Genomic DNA, 16,647 nt, shown 5'->3' with positions numbered 1-16,647 from the left:
GAGGCCATTGGCCATTCACACCCACAGGGGCAGGGTCATTTGAGTAGATGGTTTCAGTTCAGAACACATGGATGTGTAGGATTGGGTTTTGTTCTGTAGCTAGTTTTGTGCAGCCAGCCTTTTTCTGTCTTTTGTCTGTTGAAGTGCTTCTCATATGTTTTCAGTCAGAATAGGAACTCCTTGGGACCTGTCTGAAGAGGTCATAGACTTATACATATAATTTTGCATATGCTTGGTGTGCTGCATTCAGGGCTTACGTTGTAAGAAGATTTTACAAAGATCATTCCTCCTTGTATCTACCATTTTTATTAGGCAATCTGATTTTTGCACAAAATGGAAAAATTTACCACTGGTCAAAATGGAGGAATCACAGACATTTGGATCATGGGAACCACCAGCACTGTGAACAGATATTCAAATGGGCTTAAATTTCTGTGTTGTTGAATTGAATTTTAAGTCACAAGCTCTATTAATGCTTCTGTTATTTTGTTTCTAATTATACCATAAGTCTCATTAAGGCTTTATTACACCCTTACAATAATTTTGTTTCTAGTCTGTGACATTGTTCATCTTAGACTACTTTGAGGCATTGCCAGGTTGGTCAGAATTTTATTTAGAGCCTCAGAACAGCTGCACCAGGTTCAGCAGTAAATACAAGCTATGAATATATTTACAGCATAAACAGAGTAGTGATAAGCCACTTTGTTGCTCTTTTGTCTCTCTGAGAGCACAGCATGGACATAGCAGGGCTGCCTTCTTCCTCACCTTTTGTAATTGTTCTTTAATGCAGTTAGAATTTGTATATTTATAGCATTTAATGGAAGTATGTATTTTATTTGTTACTTTGCATTTCAGTAGATTTCCATGTGATTTGTTAACTACATATATATATATATATATTACTGAAAATAAGCATTACAATTAGAGAACAGCAATGTAAAAGTAACTTGTACACAGTGCAGTGCAACACAATAGTAAAGTTTTTTTTGGGAAATTGCAAGAACAATTTCAAGGAGCTTCAGAATATTTTATGTCTGAAAAAGTAGACATTGCTTACTGAGACATCATCTTAAAATTCCACATAGATTTTCTTGTATGCTTTTATGTGCACACTCCTATATGCAAGCTCTGAATTGGTTGGTATCTGTATTCTCAGCAGTCTTGCATTGCAGACTTATTAACAAAGATGTCTTTCTTCCTCTCCTCTCCTCTCCTCTCCTCTCTCCTCTCCTCTCCTCTCCTCTCCTCTCCTCTCCTCTCCTCTCCTCTCCTCTCCTCTCCTCTCTCTCTCCTCTCCTCTCCTCTCCTCTCCTCTCCTCTCCTCTCCTCTCCTCTCCTCTCCTCTCCTCTCCTCTCCTCTCCTCTCCTCTCCTCTCCTCTCCTCTCCTCTCCTCTCCTCTCCTCTCCTCTCCTCTCCTCTCCTCTCCTCTCTCTTTTCTCCTCCAGGGAGATTGGTTGCATTGTCAGGTCACTGGGTTGCTTTCCAAATGAGGCAGAAGTACAGGAACTGCTTGCAAAGGTAAATGTTTAGATCTGTTGTATTTTTTTCAGTCTTCAACTCACACAAGTTTGGCCCTTCTTCCTTGCTGAATGGGAAACCTAAGCTCTTTTCCAAGATGTTGGAAGTGTCATGGAAGTGTTTCCGGCAGACAGTCGGTCTTGTAGGTTGCCCTAAAGCAAATCTTTAGGCTGATGAGGTCACAATGTTGATGGGTTAAAATGAGGAGTCTTGGACTCTTTTTTACCCAAAGGGGGACTGTGACGCTGTGCCAAGGTGGGGGGACTTCTTAGAAAATGGAGGAAAAACTGACTGATGAAAAAGAATGTACTAAACCTTAGTCAGATATCCAAACTCTTAACCATCTCACTCTTCTGGACATGCCATGGAAACACATTGCAGGGTTAGGTAGTAAAAATTAGTTCTTGAGCAGGTGTTAAAATTATACATCACATTTCAAAAATACCCAGAGGGAATGCCTACCATTTTTTGACATGGGTCCTGTTATTGCTATCATGTAGTCAGACCTTTCAACATTCTGTCCTTCATGAGGTCTTTCTCAGTTTTGAGATTTCTGAGTTACAGGTGAGAATCTTTTCTTACTTGAATGCTTAAGCTTGTAAATCAGGCTTCAGGACATAAAATATCACAAGACCTAGTGATCCTCTCATTCTCCCAGTGATAGGCAGTGGTAAGGTAAGGAATTACATTTCTCCACAGTCTTTTCCTACACTAATTTTTGTCTCCTTACATCATGCTTGTAATAGAAAAGTGGTGTGCTGGTGCCTTGACATCATGAGATTAATAAATGGGACAAGGCAGTGGGAAAATACTTCACATGTTTTTTGCAAAGGGGCATGCTGCTGGAGCTGAGAGGTGGGGTAAGGATTTTTCTCCTTTTCATGTGTAGGTCAGGATACTGGGAATTTATGTCTCCTACTGTTTTCTTCCTGCTAAAACAAAAATTTGGATAGTTGCAGTAGTAATCTCTCCTCACTAGGCTTGTCTGGCCTTTTGTAGATCTGAATCTAGTGTGAGAAGTCTTGCACTAAGTCTTGTGAAAATGATGCGGCTGCTTCAGATGAGGAAGTGCAAAGAACCACTAGAGGAGAAAGCACTTTTAACATGATCCTGCAATCTGTCTGCTCTGGTTCTGTACTCTCAGAACCAGATTGTCCCAGCTCCCACTGACAAACAAGACAAAATGGAAAGAGAAATTATGGTGCTTAATATAGATTATATTTTTAGTGTCCCACAGTGACTTTTCTTTACAGCAAATGAACAGTGTAACTCCTCACTGAAGACACAGATTTGAGAAACAGGGATACTTTGACAACCCTGTTCAAGTCCAGGGGAACCAGGAGAATTTAAGGCCTGCCTCATCCTCTGGAAGAGATTCAGCTTACTTTTTTTGCCCCCATATTTCAATATTACTGAAAATGTGAGATAAGTAGTACATAAAAAGTACAGTGCAATGTAGCCATGAGGTGGAAGATTCTTGACATACAACAGTGTAACATGTACGAAAATGCTAATTGTAAGAATAATAAAGAAGAAGAAAGAATACATTCAGAGTGATGGTTAACCTTAAAGACCACTGCACTGGAAAATAAATAGCAAATAATGTTTCATGGTGCCTGTAAATGAAACTTTGGCATAGGTTTAGTACCAGAAGAACACTATCTTCTGGTGGAATCCTTCATATGTAATGATAATCACAAACATAATTTATGTAAGATGTCACTAAAATTGGCTGTGGTAATACCATTTCATCTTAATCTAGGTGAGGTAAAAATTGTGTCTGTTAGCCAGTTTGTAACCAAGCTATTTCCCCAGCATTGTTGCTCATTGTGAGCTGTGATTCATCTCTGTTTCTCACTACTTGTGTCTCTGTCATCCCATCTTCCTATTAGCCTTATTGCTAAACTAGCATATGCTCCCATCATGTTATTCCTATCTGCAAAATCAGCATTCGTATAATTATGTTATCTCTATAAATTATCATATAATGTTTCTTATATTGCCTTATACTCAGTTCTGTACTTAATATCATCTCTCTAGGCCTACTTACAAAGATAAGATTAAATGCTAAATCTAGAGATGGTGAAAATTTACCTAAGGGTTACTACAATGCCTGGAGTTTGGTACAGTGCTCTGCCTGGTAACTCTGGAAGATGTTTTTGTTTCTTTGTGTTTCAAGTACCCCAATGTTATGGCTGGGAGAACAGAAATACAAAACATAATAGGTGCTACAATACACTCATTATGGGAGCTGTGGATGTACCCAAAAGAAAGAAATCGAGTGAAACTCACAGAGTCTAAACAAGCAAATACTGTTACTGTGAAAGGAGGAGGAAATACAGAAAAAGAAAAACGTCAATGAAAAATGAGGTGTCGAACAGGAGTGAGCATGAGGAAGAGTAAGAAGTGTTAGAAATAGGATTAATTTTAACTGCTCAAGATGCTACTGGAAATATAGAGACTCTGAAATGGAAGCTGTTTGTTCCACATCAGAGGAAGCTGAGATTGCTGATCACCTCCCAGGACAAGGTTTTGCTAGGTATTTTGTTACATCTTTTCAATCAAGCAAGCAGCAAAACAAGTGATCCTGTAATGGTGAAAGGTTCCATTTGGTTTAAAATGAAACACACAACATCTTCATTTCCTTGCGGAAGATCCTTTCTGCTAGGCTCACCAAATAGAAGGGAAAATGTGTTTTTTCAAGCCAGTTTCCACTCTAGAGCAGCAAGACATGATGGCTGTCTTTTCTTAGCACCCAACTCCCTTCCAGAACGCTGGGAAAGAGCATGCAGCAGCAGTTGCAGCTTTCCATTCAGGCAACTGGCTGTGTCAGGAACTGCCCCAGCTCTGACCCAGCTCCCAGGAGGAAGATCCCTTACTAAGTTTTTCCCGGCTCAGTTAGAAGATTTCAAATCAGTACCTGTTTGAGTTTTCTTTCAATCTCAGCTGTGTCTCAGGGGGCCTAGCAAGGTGTTGCTGCTGCCATGTGAGACCTCAAGGCATGCATCCAGTTTCAACACAGACAGGAACAGGCTAGCTAAATTAACAAGGCTCATTTTGGGAGCAAAATTTTAAATTTTCAGGGAAGGGATGCACCCCAATGACAGAGAGCGGTTTTTACCATGTTTCTTATCTCCTGTGGAAGTATAGGAATGCAGTGAGAATGCTGCTAGAAGTCCCCAGTGTTTTGGGATTAATTTGTTTGCTTTTTTGAGTAGCATTTTATAGGCTGCCTTATGGTGGTTTCGGTTCTGACTCAGTCTGCCTGCCTCTCTGGTCCTTCCCCTGACAACTCTCTTTAACTTTCTTTCATGAAACATGAAAGCAACAAATTCCATCATTAAGGTGCACTTGACTGGAGCTATATCCAAGCTAGCCAATTAAATATGCCCAGAAACATCCTTGGGTGTTGAAGCCAGCAGCCACAGAGCAGCTCATGCCCACCCTGGTAAATGCTTTATACAGAGAGGCTGTACCAAGCATCCTGCTAGGGAAAAGTCCTTAAGGTCCAAGCCAGGATGTGCTGGGGGAAATGCTGGGTGGCCCAGTTCAAAATGCCAAGGGAACGTGCTCATGGTTTGCTGTAATGAGTGTTCACGTTACACTGCTTGGAAATGCTCCAGATCCTAATAGACTTTACTGGTGTGACTTCAGCCTGAATGTTTAAACCTCTGCTGAGTTACTGTGGCAGATAAGATCAGTTCCTCGGTGTCCGGTTCCTTTGCTTGAATGGTTTTGAAGCACAAGAGGGCACTATTGAGTTGCTGCAAATGTCTAAAAGCAGACGTGTATTTCCCTGGGATATTAGCTCTTCCTTGAATCTCTTTCTATTTGATCACAAGCCTTTCACTCAGATGTTACGGTGCCATGTGATATTGAAGACCTGATGTAAATATTCAAAGTCTAATGCTGTAATTTTAATGCAGGGACCACCCCAATTTTCTGTTTTTTGGGTTAGTTTGCTAATGAGTCATATACCCTGCCACACTTCAGTTTTATTTTTAGATAGAAGTAGAAGAACCGGGTGGATTCGTTCATCTGGAAAAATTTCTTCCAGTGATGACAAAAGTTCTGCTTGACAGAAGGTAATGGAAAGTGAATTTTATGTGTCTGTAGTTTATTCCAGATTGACAGGGTTGATTCTGAAAAACATATCTACAGAAATTTTATGTAACTGGAAGGAGTATAGATCTTCTTTGTCATTTAAACTCATTTTACATTAGCTATATAGATTTTGTTTCAAATTTAGTTCATCTACATTAAATTATGTTGTACTGATGATATAAATAATACCAGCTTATAATCATAATTGTGATAGTTTGTAGCTTTTGTATTTTTAATTGGAATCAGAATTGCTATTCAACACGCTTTGTGTATCTCTGAAATATTTTGTATGCAAATTAAGGTCATAACTATTGCTTTCTCTGAACATATGAGTTACAGTTACTGAGAAGCACAGAGTGTTACAGTGTATTCTAAATAAGTTGTGTAAACAAGCTTCATATTTGTGTCTTAAAATGAGTGCCTGGTACTGCTGAATGTATACGATTTGCACTCTAAAAGACTGCTATCTAAAAGTGGTCACAGAGGTACATAGAAATCTTTGCACATACACAGGGACTTGTGCTATTTTGACATTTTGCACTAAAGCAAGATCATTTACAAGGAGTTTATCTTTAATTTTAAAGATGGTCGTCAAGGCTTTTGAGAAACTCAGTCTTGTCCAATCCTGAAAAGTTATTTTGCACACAGACGGCCTTTGGTAGGAGGGTGTTCTACATATGAAGTAGCTGTGGCTCCACACTGGTGTTCACCCTTTCACAAAATGATGCTTTGCTGCTCTGGGCTCTCCTCCTCCTCTACACCCCCTTCATGCAAACTCACACACACACACACAGACACGCACACAGACACACACACACACAAATATCCCCAGCAAACTTACCCCAGGCTAGTGCAGGCTTGTCAAGACCCACTTCATCTTTTGGGGCACTGTGTCCATAGTTCACTTAAGCAAGGGTACATGAGATTTGGATCATAAAATCCAAGGCTGCTTCTTAGCACAGTTGATTTTTTAGATAGTAAAAGACTGAGGCGGGTCTGGACAAAGCAGTCAAACAGTTAGAACCTCCTTGGATTCAGCTCCTTCTCTTTAGTATTCTGGGGGTTTGGTGGGAGCCTGCTGGGATATGGAAAGTCTCTATTGCTGCACTGAGCTTGCTTTCCTGCTCTGAAATCAAGCATGCATATGCATGCACAAACGTGCCCTGTTCTCCCCTCTCTCTGAAATTGTTAGTGACAGACCTTTTATAGCTGCCAGCCTACTTTGCTCATCATCAGCTCATTAGGCTGCCCAAGTCCCACTAGGTGATCTGTTGCCTAGCTACCAGCCTACCTGGACAAAACTTTGTTTTCTTGGTTTGTCCATTTCTGTTCAGTGCATTGGCTTTGTAGAATGATTCATCTGTTACTGATTCCTTCTAACCCACCAAACCAGCCCAGTCATGCAGAAGACATTCATCTGGCTCCTCAGCACAAGGGAAATTAAACAGTAGTACAACAAAAGATGTAAGAGTTAAATATATGGACAGTTCCAAAAGGTCAGGCTGCAATTAAATGTTTGATAGACAAAACTTAGAAATTCTCATGGAATATAAGCCTTCCTTTCCCTTAGTACTTGTATTTATTTTTTTTCAGAACACTGGCAAACAGTAACTTAACTTTTCTGATTCCATGGTTTCAGATTCCGACCTATTCCAGAAGATGTTATTCTACATGCATTTGAGGTCTGTATATCTGTAAATATTCAAGTACCTAATTGCTGGGAAGAAGTTACTGCTTTTTGATACAATAAGCTTAAAACCACAAGATTTATTATTTTTCTTTAAAGGCTTTGGATGAGAATAAATGTGGATATATTACCAAAGAGGACCTGGTCAAACATTTGACTGAGGAAGGTAAGATGACTTCTGTAATATCAGTATTTAAGTAAAAAGCATTACATATGTGTATGGCACCTTGAGGTCCTTACCCTGCAGGCCAAAACCTGCAAGACTAGATACATTGTCTTCAAACAATGCTGTTGCTGTGATGAGTGGCTCCAGACTAGGACATTTCACTGGTCAGTGATGCAGGGAAAGAGCATTTATCTGCCTGCTTGCAGACATTATAAAACAGAGATTTTTATTCTTATCCTTATTTGTAATTCAGTCATGTCTGGATATTTTGTGATTCTGTGCACACCTCTGTGCTCACTAAGTATGTAACTCTTTTGCTGTCCTGTAAAATTGCAGCTTAGATTTCCGGATGTTTCAGTGGTTTCAGTGCTCATTCATTCTTACATTATCTTGATCTTAATTCTAGAGCCTCATGCAAACAAAGAGATTCACAGACGAGATTTAAGTTGTACATTCTGTAATCCTCAATATCTCTTGAAGAGCCTGCTTTTCTTGTGTGGCTGACTCATGCCCACCTGCCTCATGTTCAAAAGGGTGTGCAGGTTTTGTGCAAGACCTAGCATCAGATGGTAACCTGGTTCTCTGAGGGATGAAGTAGGCCATCAACAGCTTTGAAGAGAAAAACCAGAAGTCTTTAATGGTGTGAATACAAGTGCAAGGATAGCCAAATGAGAGACAGTAATTCTAATGAACACAGGAGAAAAATTGACAAAAATGTTTTTTTTTTTTTCAAAATCCATGGCAGAGAGGAACAGGCTGTTTTGGTGTCTGTGAACTAGGAGATAGATCCAGATCCTCTGTCTCCTTCCTTTTAGACTGGCTCACTTGGAGTTCAGGACTTATACTGGCAAAAGGGAAGGAATAAGATACTTAGTTTTGTTCCTTTTCTCCTCTGTGTGAGAATCAAAAGGAGATCCTTTCAAGTGAAAGGCAGGGGAATTTGCCAGTCCTTGAAAGGATGCTTACCAAGATAAAATGTTATTCTGTGCTGTCTTTCAGGTGAGCCCTTTACTCAGGAGGAAATGGAGGACATGCTTTCTGTTGCTCTGGATCCAGAAACAAATACTCTTCACTACAGAGATTACCGTACAAAGCTGATAGTAGACGAAACCAAGACCTTCCCTTTTAATGTCTGAGATGCCTTTTGGTAACAGCACCATGGCTTGACAGATAATTGAAATATGTATTTTAAAGTATAACAAAGCTCAGCTTGTGACTTGGTGCTTATAATTAAAATGAAATCTGGATAATTACATTTCCTTGGGTTCTGTGTGTGTCTATATACATATAAAATATATTCACACCTGGAAAAAGGGCTCTTGACAGAAATACTGTGTAAGGTCTGGACAAGAAATCATGGAGTTTTGTTGGAAAATAGCAGGAAAAATAATGTTAATGAAGTCAAGAAAAAACTTTATGATTGCTTTTGAAAAACTAAGAGAAAATGAGACCTGTGAAAACATGTAATAAGCAGGTAAGTGAGTATCTTAAGGTGACTAATACTAGTAAGATGAAGCTTTTATATTTAACTGTAGTCCTTTTTTGTGTTTAACTAATAAGGAACCAGGTAGGTTACATATTTTGAAATAATATAATAGATCAAATAAACTTTCTATAATTTCTAGTGTTTTTCAAGTATTTGTGTTTTGCTTACCATAGGCAATTGAACTGGACCAGTTAGTTCCAGTTTATATTACTAATCCACTGACATGGTATTTTGCTTTCATTTTAAATGTGCAGGGAACACTCCAACCATTTCCATAGTCAACCTAATCCTTGAGAACACTTCAGTTACTATAGGCAAGGAGCCGTTCCCCCCATTTGTAAACAGTTTGAAAGTCAGTAATTTCAACTCTTCAGAACTTAGGATCACAGGGTGAGAATTTGATTTTCATAAACTGATGAAGCACCATTTTTTGAAAGATATTAGTGTAGAATGGATGTCTCAGCTTTGCTAGCAGACCACCACAGAACTCCACAGCTCTTCTTATTTCTAGTTTGATAATCTTCTGTTACTGTACTGCTATTCTTTAACTTGAGTTCAAGTTCTTTCCCCTTGAGTTCTTGCTGTACATAATCTTCTAACATGTGACTAGCAGCTGATGAGGTCTCACCTTGTAGGAGATTCTGTGTTTCGCTCCTCAAGAGTAGCGTCTTGTACTTTGTACTCCACCCCATTTAGGTTTTACTACTCTCTATCAAGTTTGCTTTCCTCCTGTACTATATTCTACCTCTCCTTTGTTCCATCTGCATAATCCAGCTCTGTGTCATCCACAGCATTCATCAGCTGATGAAATCCAGGGAAGACTGACACAGAGAGGCACTGAGTGCCTTGCTCCCTGTCATGCCTTTCTAGTAGCAGCACTGAGAGCAGAGCCGAGGACCCCTCCTCATATCAGGTCTTTTGTCCTACCCATTTGTTTTCTTTGGGTTGGAAGCTCAGACAAACTGTTTTCATGCACAGCTAAAAGTGACCTGCTGTGCTTCACAAAGAAGAGATTAGCATGATCTAAATGGGGTGATGGAAGCAGTCTGAAAGAGGCCATTTTTTGGTTCACTTTTTACTTCTCTAACCCAAGTTGTCTTTCTCTGATACTTACTTAAACAGCAAGACAATGAAGAATTAATGCAGGTAGACAACATTTGCATAGTTCTAAGCTGCATCTGGGAAACACTGTTGCACTGCTCCTAAGACTCACCAATGCACTCTGGTTAACACATTTACTGTGTGTTCCAACTTCATTCCCAGTAAGAAGGAGAAACAAAGGCTATCATTAGTGTTACACTGGGGGAAGGAAGATACAAGTTTTTGAAGATTAAAGCAAGAACAACAAAAGCCTGTTGAAAAAATACATTTTTATTAGTCTTCTTCAGTCTCTCTTTCAAAGTTGAAATTATTTTCTCTAGATGAATCCTTCTTCCAGTTGATGTGGAAGTGTGTAATACTGGATTTCTAACACAGGTGATGTGAGTACAAGTTTCATTCATATGCAGTCTTGGAGTCCTTGTCAGTGTCATCTTGGACATCAGCAGGAAGATGCTTATTTCAGGATATCATTTCATAGCTCCCAGTGCTCCATAGAGAGCACAATTTGTTTCAAGTGGTGTTTCCACAGAGGCTGCCTCAGCTGTTGCTGTGTCAAATCAGGATGTCCACATACAAGACTGTTACAATTCATAGTGCAGATAGGAGATTAACAAGCATTCTTTTATAATATATATAATTTTTAAAATTATATATAATTTTTGCAGTCCTCAAATGCAAGGAGAGAGGGTATTCTGGCAATTAAAAAGTGGGATTGTGATTGTGTCTGAATTTATTGTATAGCAGCTCTTCCAGTTCCATTTTCTTATACCCATCCCCAAGAAAGATATGTGCAAACAGGACAGACAAAAGCAAGTTGCAATCTTCTCTTTGGGTATAAGTAAGCAAATTTTATTGCCCAGAGAGTTTCCAAACTGGGAGTGAAAGAATTGTCAAGAACCAATCTCAGACTCTGTAGGATCCTAAAACCTGAGTGCAATCTGCCAGATAGGATCAAATAGAGTGATCTGACAGGCTCGTGAAGCAGCTGCCCCATAGGTCACCCCAGAGGAGGCTGAGCAGTGGCCACACAAGGCTGTTCCTTTGTCTGTGCCTTGCCAGCCCATGGCTACCCATTTCCCCATGGTGGTGGTAGGCTGCATGAGGGACTCAGTGCCTTGCTTCTCTGTGCTCCCTGGCAATGAGCAGGGACCCCTACCCTAGGGAAAGGGAGAGGAGACCTAGGGAACCATTTTAGTGACAATAAAAACCCTCTTTGTTTCTGAATTTGAAGGGAAAATATGTTACTTTGTCATCTTCTTTGAGGTGGACAAATTGAACTGCTGAGTGGTCTTGAGCTGTCTCTTATTACATGTTTCTCCCTGCTGACTGTTTTGCCTCTTCCCTCAAGATCAGGAACCAAGGTAAAGGACTGGAACAAAAGGAGAAATCTCCAGGGAGGAACCAGTGTAGCACCTGGATTTCACTCAGGGATATAGAGCCAAGGTATTGAAGAAACTGGGCAAGTCAGAGGGCTTTTTGACCTAACTGAGGGAGGGAGAGGGAAGGGAACTCATCATCCAGATGTAAAAAAGAGAACAAAATTAAAAGAAGAAATCAAAGAAGCAAACACTGGGAACCATCTACACGTACAACTGAATCAGCAGGCTGTTTACATCACTGCTGTGAGTTGTAGGCTGGACAAGACTTTACTTGTTTAAAATTTTAAGTAGGTTCAGCTGTGCCAGGGCATATCTGGTGTATAGTGGAGTCCTCAGTCTTACTGATACTTTTTCTAGCTGCTGAGCTTGTGCTTGGGAGTACAGTTGCTCATATTCCAGGTAATACATTGCTTTTTGTGTTTCCTTGAAGTTGCTTCTCCAAAACACTCTTCTGTCTGTTAGAGATAGTCTCATATATATTCACACCTGAAGACTTCAATGTTTTCCCACTGCGATGCATACCAGTGTGATATTTACAGCTGCTTGAGACTCTCCACTGGCTGTGAGCAGAAACAGAAGTTGCAGAACTTCCTCCACCAAAATGCTAACGGGCCAGCATCAGAGCTTGGATTCCAGGGAAAGAACTGGGCTGTTCATCTGTGCACCTCCACCCATGATATCACACAGGTAAGAGCCTGTAAAATGTTCAGGCTCTTAGCTCTGTTTAGGAAATAAGAATTTGCTACTTTTTTTCTCTTGTTTCAGTTGGTCTTTTCTCTTGGTTCTCTTATGTGTCATTTCGTTAATACAGTTGCATCATATCTTATGAGGATTGAAAATACAAGAGAGTTTTGCCTGCCCCACACTCCTGATGCACTGCTGCACCATCTGACAGCTGCCTGTATCAGGGTGGGATTTATCACCGATTCTAGACTTGCTACCACTGAAATCAGCACAGGCAAAGCCTTCATCACAGGCAACAGGAAGAGCCTTGGGCCTTCAGTTTCATGGGGCAAAGTGGCTGGGCATGCTGGAGTTTAGCCAAGACTGGGATGGGCATGGGAAGTTAGGATGTTTTAGGTCCAGTAATACACTTATAATTGTGTGATGGGGGAGAGTAGTCTTGACAATGACAGGAGGTTGGCAGACAGGTTTCATTTTGGACTTTGTGAGAGGTATTGGAAGGTCACACAGTCTCTTTTTAACTGACCTTTCCACGTGTAAAGTCAGAGGAATTATGAAGAATAGGAGGCAGGGAGTATCAGTCTTGCCTATTTGTATTACTGACTTTTTGTATGACTAATTCTGATGTTTGCACGGTGTTTTGTACTATGATGGTCTGATTGAGAACAGTGCCTACAGACCTCCCTGTAACATAATTAATAAAGTTCTCAGCCTTCAAGTCTTTTGTTCCAGACTGTTCAGGTCTCAACTTCCAAACAGGTCAGTCCACATCAAGTATGTTTGTTTTTCATTGCACAGAACTCTATTTCATAGTATCTCATGCCATGATAGGTTTGACTATAAAACTAACTGTTGAAACATCTACTCTTATGGTTGGAGGGTGTTTTTGGCAGGTGAGTACTAGGCATGGGGACTATGCTGATTTAAAAGCTAAAGAAAGATGTAGGTTGAAACAAAGCAGATGCTCCCATTTAACCTATTTTGAATCCCTGGGGCAACTGTTTGCCTTAGTGTGGTTCTGAAAGCCAAGAAAATGTTACTCACTATGCTCAAAAGATTGATCACAGCACTTGTGTCCTGAGGCCCAAATCCTAAAGCTCTTATTCAGAGAGAACTCCCATTGACTTCAAAGGGAATTCTGTCTACAGAAGAGCTTCAGAAATAGTGATGCACTGGCTCACAAGGCACTATAAAAACTTTTTATTCTCTTTAAAGAAGACTTATCTGTCAAAGATCCAACAGAGATGTCAAACCAGCTGCAAGTTGTGTCATTGAAATGACCAAAACTGTAAAAGCGTGGGTGTAAGTAGGTAATTCTTGTCTATAGTAATGCAAGCAGGAGTTAGCAAGAGTCAGCAGTCAGAACTTTTCCATATTGTTCAGAGCACAAGAAGTGAAACTAAGCATGCTTCTGCACCGAGATGTAAAATTATCTTTTCCTGCTATTATCCTGGAGACACTGCAGCCTTAAAAACACACACATGTTGCTTCTGTGTTTTCATATACTAAACCAATTCCTGTTATTCTGGACTCTATTTCTTCTAGAAGCCTTTTAGAAGAGGCTTCCTTGTTGCAAATACCTGCCTAAATGTTAGCATTAAAAAAATAGTTCAGATTAAGATGCTTCAAATAGAGGAAAGCCCTTGAATATTTGAATAGATATATGAATATTCCTTGAATAGAGGAAATACCTTGAACATTTGCTGTCAACAGCAGTCTCTTTCTTGCCAAGATAGCAGCATCCCCCAGTGCAGAACAGATCCTAAGATTTGCCTTATGATCTGCAGCCATGTCTTCCCCTAGATACCACCCTAGTGATTAAAATAATTAGAGTGGAGTTCTAAGGGTTTCTAGAGGTGTGGTTTTGAACTGATAATGCAAGAATTTGAAGCTCTCTGAGGTCTTCCGCATCTGTGAGTTATTCAAGTTTTATGCACTGCAATAGATTTTACAATGAAGGCTATATTGTGGTCCTTTTGGAAACTGGTAGCAAAGACTGAAATTTTAATCCATAGTAACACAGCCAGGAAAAACTCAGCAGTGCAGCTTTAAGGACTTTGTTGGAACACCTATTTGCGTGGTGAAGTTGCACTCAATATTGCAGGGACAAAACTAAAACCACCCCACCATAGCCAGTTTTCATGTGGTTTTAAGCTGTTGCCTTGAGAAGCAATGCCATTCTTCAGAGCTCCCACAAACACAGAGGTGCACTGAAATTCAGCTCAAATTTAATGGAAAACTCAGAACCTGTCTCTAGTTCTTCATGCTTTGTCAAAGTTGCAGAGATAGATTGTTACGCTAAATATGACGGTTTACTATCATTGAGATCATGAGGGGAGAACTTTCTGAGAAGTTGTACAACTAGAAGTGGGAAAAAGACCACTCTAAATACAGGGCCCTTGACTCAATCCATTCAAGACAAAAAAGAAGGCAAGAAGGAGAGAAAGAAAGAAGGAGAGAAAGAAGGAGGGAGAGAAAGAAAGAAGGAAAAAAAGAGAGAGAGAAGGAGAGAAAGAGAGAGAGAAAGGAAGGAAGGAAGGAAGGAAGGAAGGAAGGAAGGAAGGAAGGAAGGAAGGAAGGAAGGAAGGAAGGAAGGAAGGAAGGAAGGAAGGAAGGAAGGAAGGAAGGAAGGAAGGAAGGAAGGAAGGAAGGAAGGAAGGAAGGAAGGAAGGAAGGAAGAAAGAGAGAGAGAGAGAAAAAAAAAAAAGAAAAAGAAAAAGAAAAAGAGAAAAAATACAAAAGCTCTACCAGAGCCACAGTTTGTTGATGTTCAGGAAATGTTGTAAGACATGTCTATTTGCTCAGGATAGCTATTATTCAGTGTACAGAGACTGGCTTAAGCCCCAAAATTAGCCATTTGGATGCAGTTTATTTCCATTGCTTGTCTCATCTGGAGGCACATTGCAATGCTGCTCCCATTGTCCTTTTTATTACAGTAGCCCTCTGAGGCTCAAATGGGGAAAACCCCCAACAGTTTAGTCTAAGAACATCTAGCACAAAAAGCAGGGGAAACACAGAGTAAGCCCAGTTACTCTTTTTATAGCTATTTAATTACAGCTTTTTTACTATTTATATTAAAAAGCCATGAGTTTTCTCTGTTACTCTTTTGCCAAGACAGGTTTCTTTTGATATCACACCAGAATACGTATCCTGGAAACATCTGTAAAAATGCACTGGAAACAGAGGTAAAAGAAACTGCTGAGAGAACATATGCATTGGCTATGCATTGGCTTTACTACTCTAATGTGAAGAAAGAGGTTTGTCCTTTTTCCTCATTTCCTGTTGGCAGTGTGCATTGGGATTTCAGGAAGATGCTCTCACAAAACTCTTGTGGCTCTGATGGGGGTAGAACTGAGTAGCCACAAAGAAAAGTGGCATGTTGAAATGTGTTGTTTGCATTTTATCATGACTTATTTTTCCATCTTTCAAACCACAAAGGGATGCAATATCTTTTGGCAAAGTAGTACCACATGAGATGCACTTGTTGCTTCAAAAATGTATCACCTCTCCAGCATAACTAGTGGATTAGTTGGAGTAGGGGATCTGCCCCCAGAACTTCATCTTCAAAACAGCTAAATGAAAACTAGAGACGGTAGCAGATACTATAGAGCTTAACACCCTCAAACTAAGAGATAAATCTCTTTGTTTCTAATTGCCAAGGGTATGTTCTTCTGGCAGAGATGATGTAGCAATACCCAATGAGAGGAAGAGTTCCAGTGACAAAAGGGAATAATGATAACCCTTTCTTTTGGATGTGATGGCAGAATTTTAACAAGGGAATCGTCCAAGCTCCATAAACTGCCTGTGTAGCATCCTTATTTCAGAACCTGGGCACTTGATGCTGAGGAGAAAGGACCTTTAAATGTTCTGAGGAATTTTTATACCCACAGACATTAGTCCCTAGCTGTGGAAGAACATATTTCCTATGTAAGCCATGCTAGCTGGCCTGCAGTAGCCAGAAACTGTTGCTCCCATAAGAGCTGGAAGCATACAGCTAAAAAAGGATGAAGAGAAGGTCGGTTCTGTTTTCTCAGCATAATACAGAAGTTGAACTTTATTGCTCACACCCTGCCTGTTCTCACGGGGGAAGCAAAGGATTTACAGTGATCTGGACAGAAGACGAAATGCTGAACAGCAAAGTGCAGACATTTGGGACACAAAGTTAGAAAAAGTGACCTACAGGTAGATCTGTTGAACCCTTATACTTTCCATATGCAATTTTCACCCCTGAGATAGATAATGTCAATCAAGTCCTGCTATTATATGCTTACAGAAAGGTGAGTGCAGGAAAAAACATTTGAATTTAGAGAAAAAATACACAAATCAAGATGGGAAATAAAGTCCAATTTGGTGATGAGGGCTTGCCAGATTAAGTTCCTACAAAACAAGAAGCAGCAACACCTGCATTCAGAGACTCAGGGTGAAAGAGTGGCTGCCTGGGCTAAGATGAAATCTTCAGGAGCTCAATAACCATGGAAACCTCAGTGAAAGGAATGCATCTTCAATAAAATTCAGAAAAGA

General features: G+C 40.1%; 1 protein-coding gene across 1 annotated transcript in view; it reads left to right on the top strand.

Annotated features, from left to right (window-relative positions):
• EFCAB2 (EF-hand calcium binding domain 2) overlaps positions 1 to 8,729 on the top strand; it is a 29,346-nt gene extending 20,617 nt beyond the window's left edge. Inside the window, exons 3-7 of the mRNA XM_038133483.1 lie at positions 1,447 to 1,519; positions 5,525 to 5,604; positions 7,263 to 7,305; positions 7,410 to 7,476; positions 8,476 to 8,729. Coding sequence (XP_037989411.1) covers positions 1,447 to 1,519; positions 5,525 to 5,604; positions 7,263 to 7,305; positions 7,410 to 7,476; positions 8,476 to 8,612 — 400 coding nt within the window. The 3' untranslated portion in view covers positions 8,613 to 8,729. The remainder of the gene's footprint in view (positions 1 to 1,446; positions 1,520 to 5,524; positions 5,605 to 7,262; positions 7,306 to 7,409; positions 7,477 to 8,475) is intronic.
• Positions 8,730 to 16,647: the final 7,918 nt, after the last annotated feature.

Source organism: Motacilla alba, chromosome 3 (genome assembly GCF_015832195.1).
Source record: "Motacilla alba alba isolate MOTALB_02 chromosome 3, Motacilla_alba_V1.0_pri, whole genome shotgun sequence".
Lineage (NCBI taxonomy): Eukaryota > Metazoa > Chordata > Aves > Passeriformes > Motacillidae > Motacilla > Motacilla alba.
The sequence above is the reverse complement of the archived record's forward strand: the minus strand, read 5'-3'. Positions and strand labels throughout refer to the sequence as shown.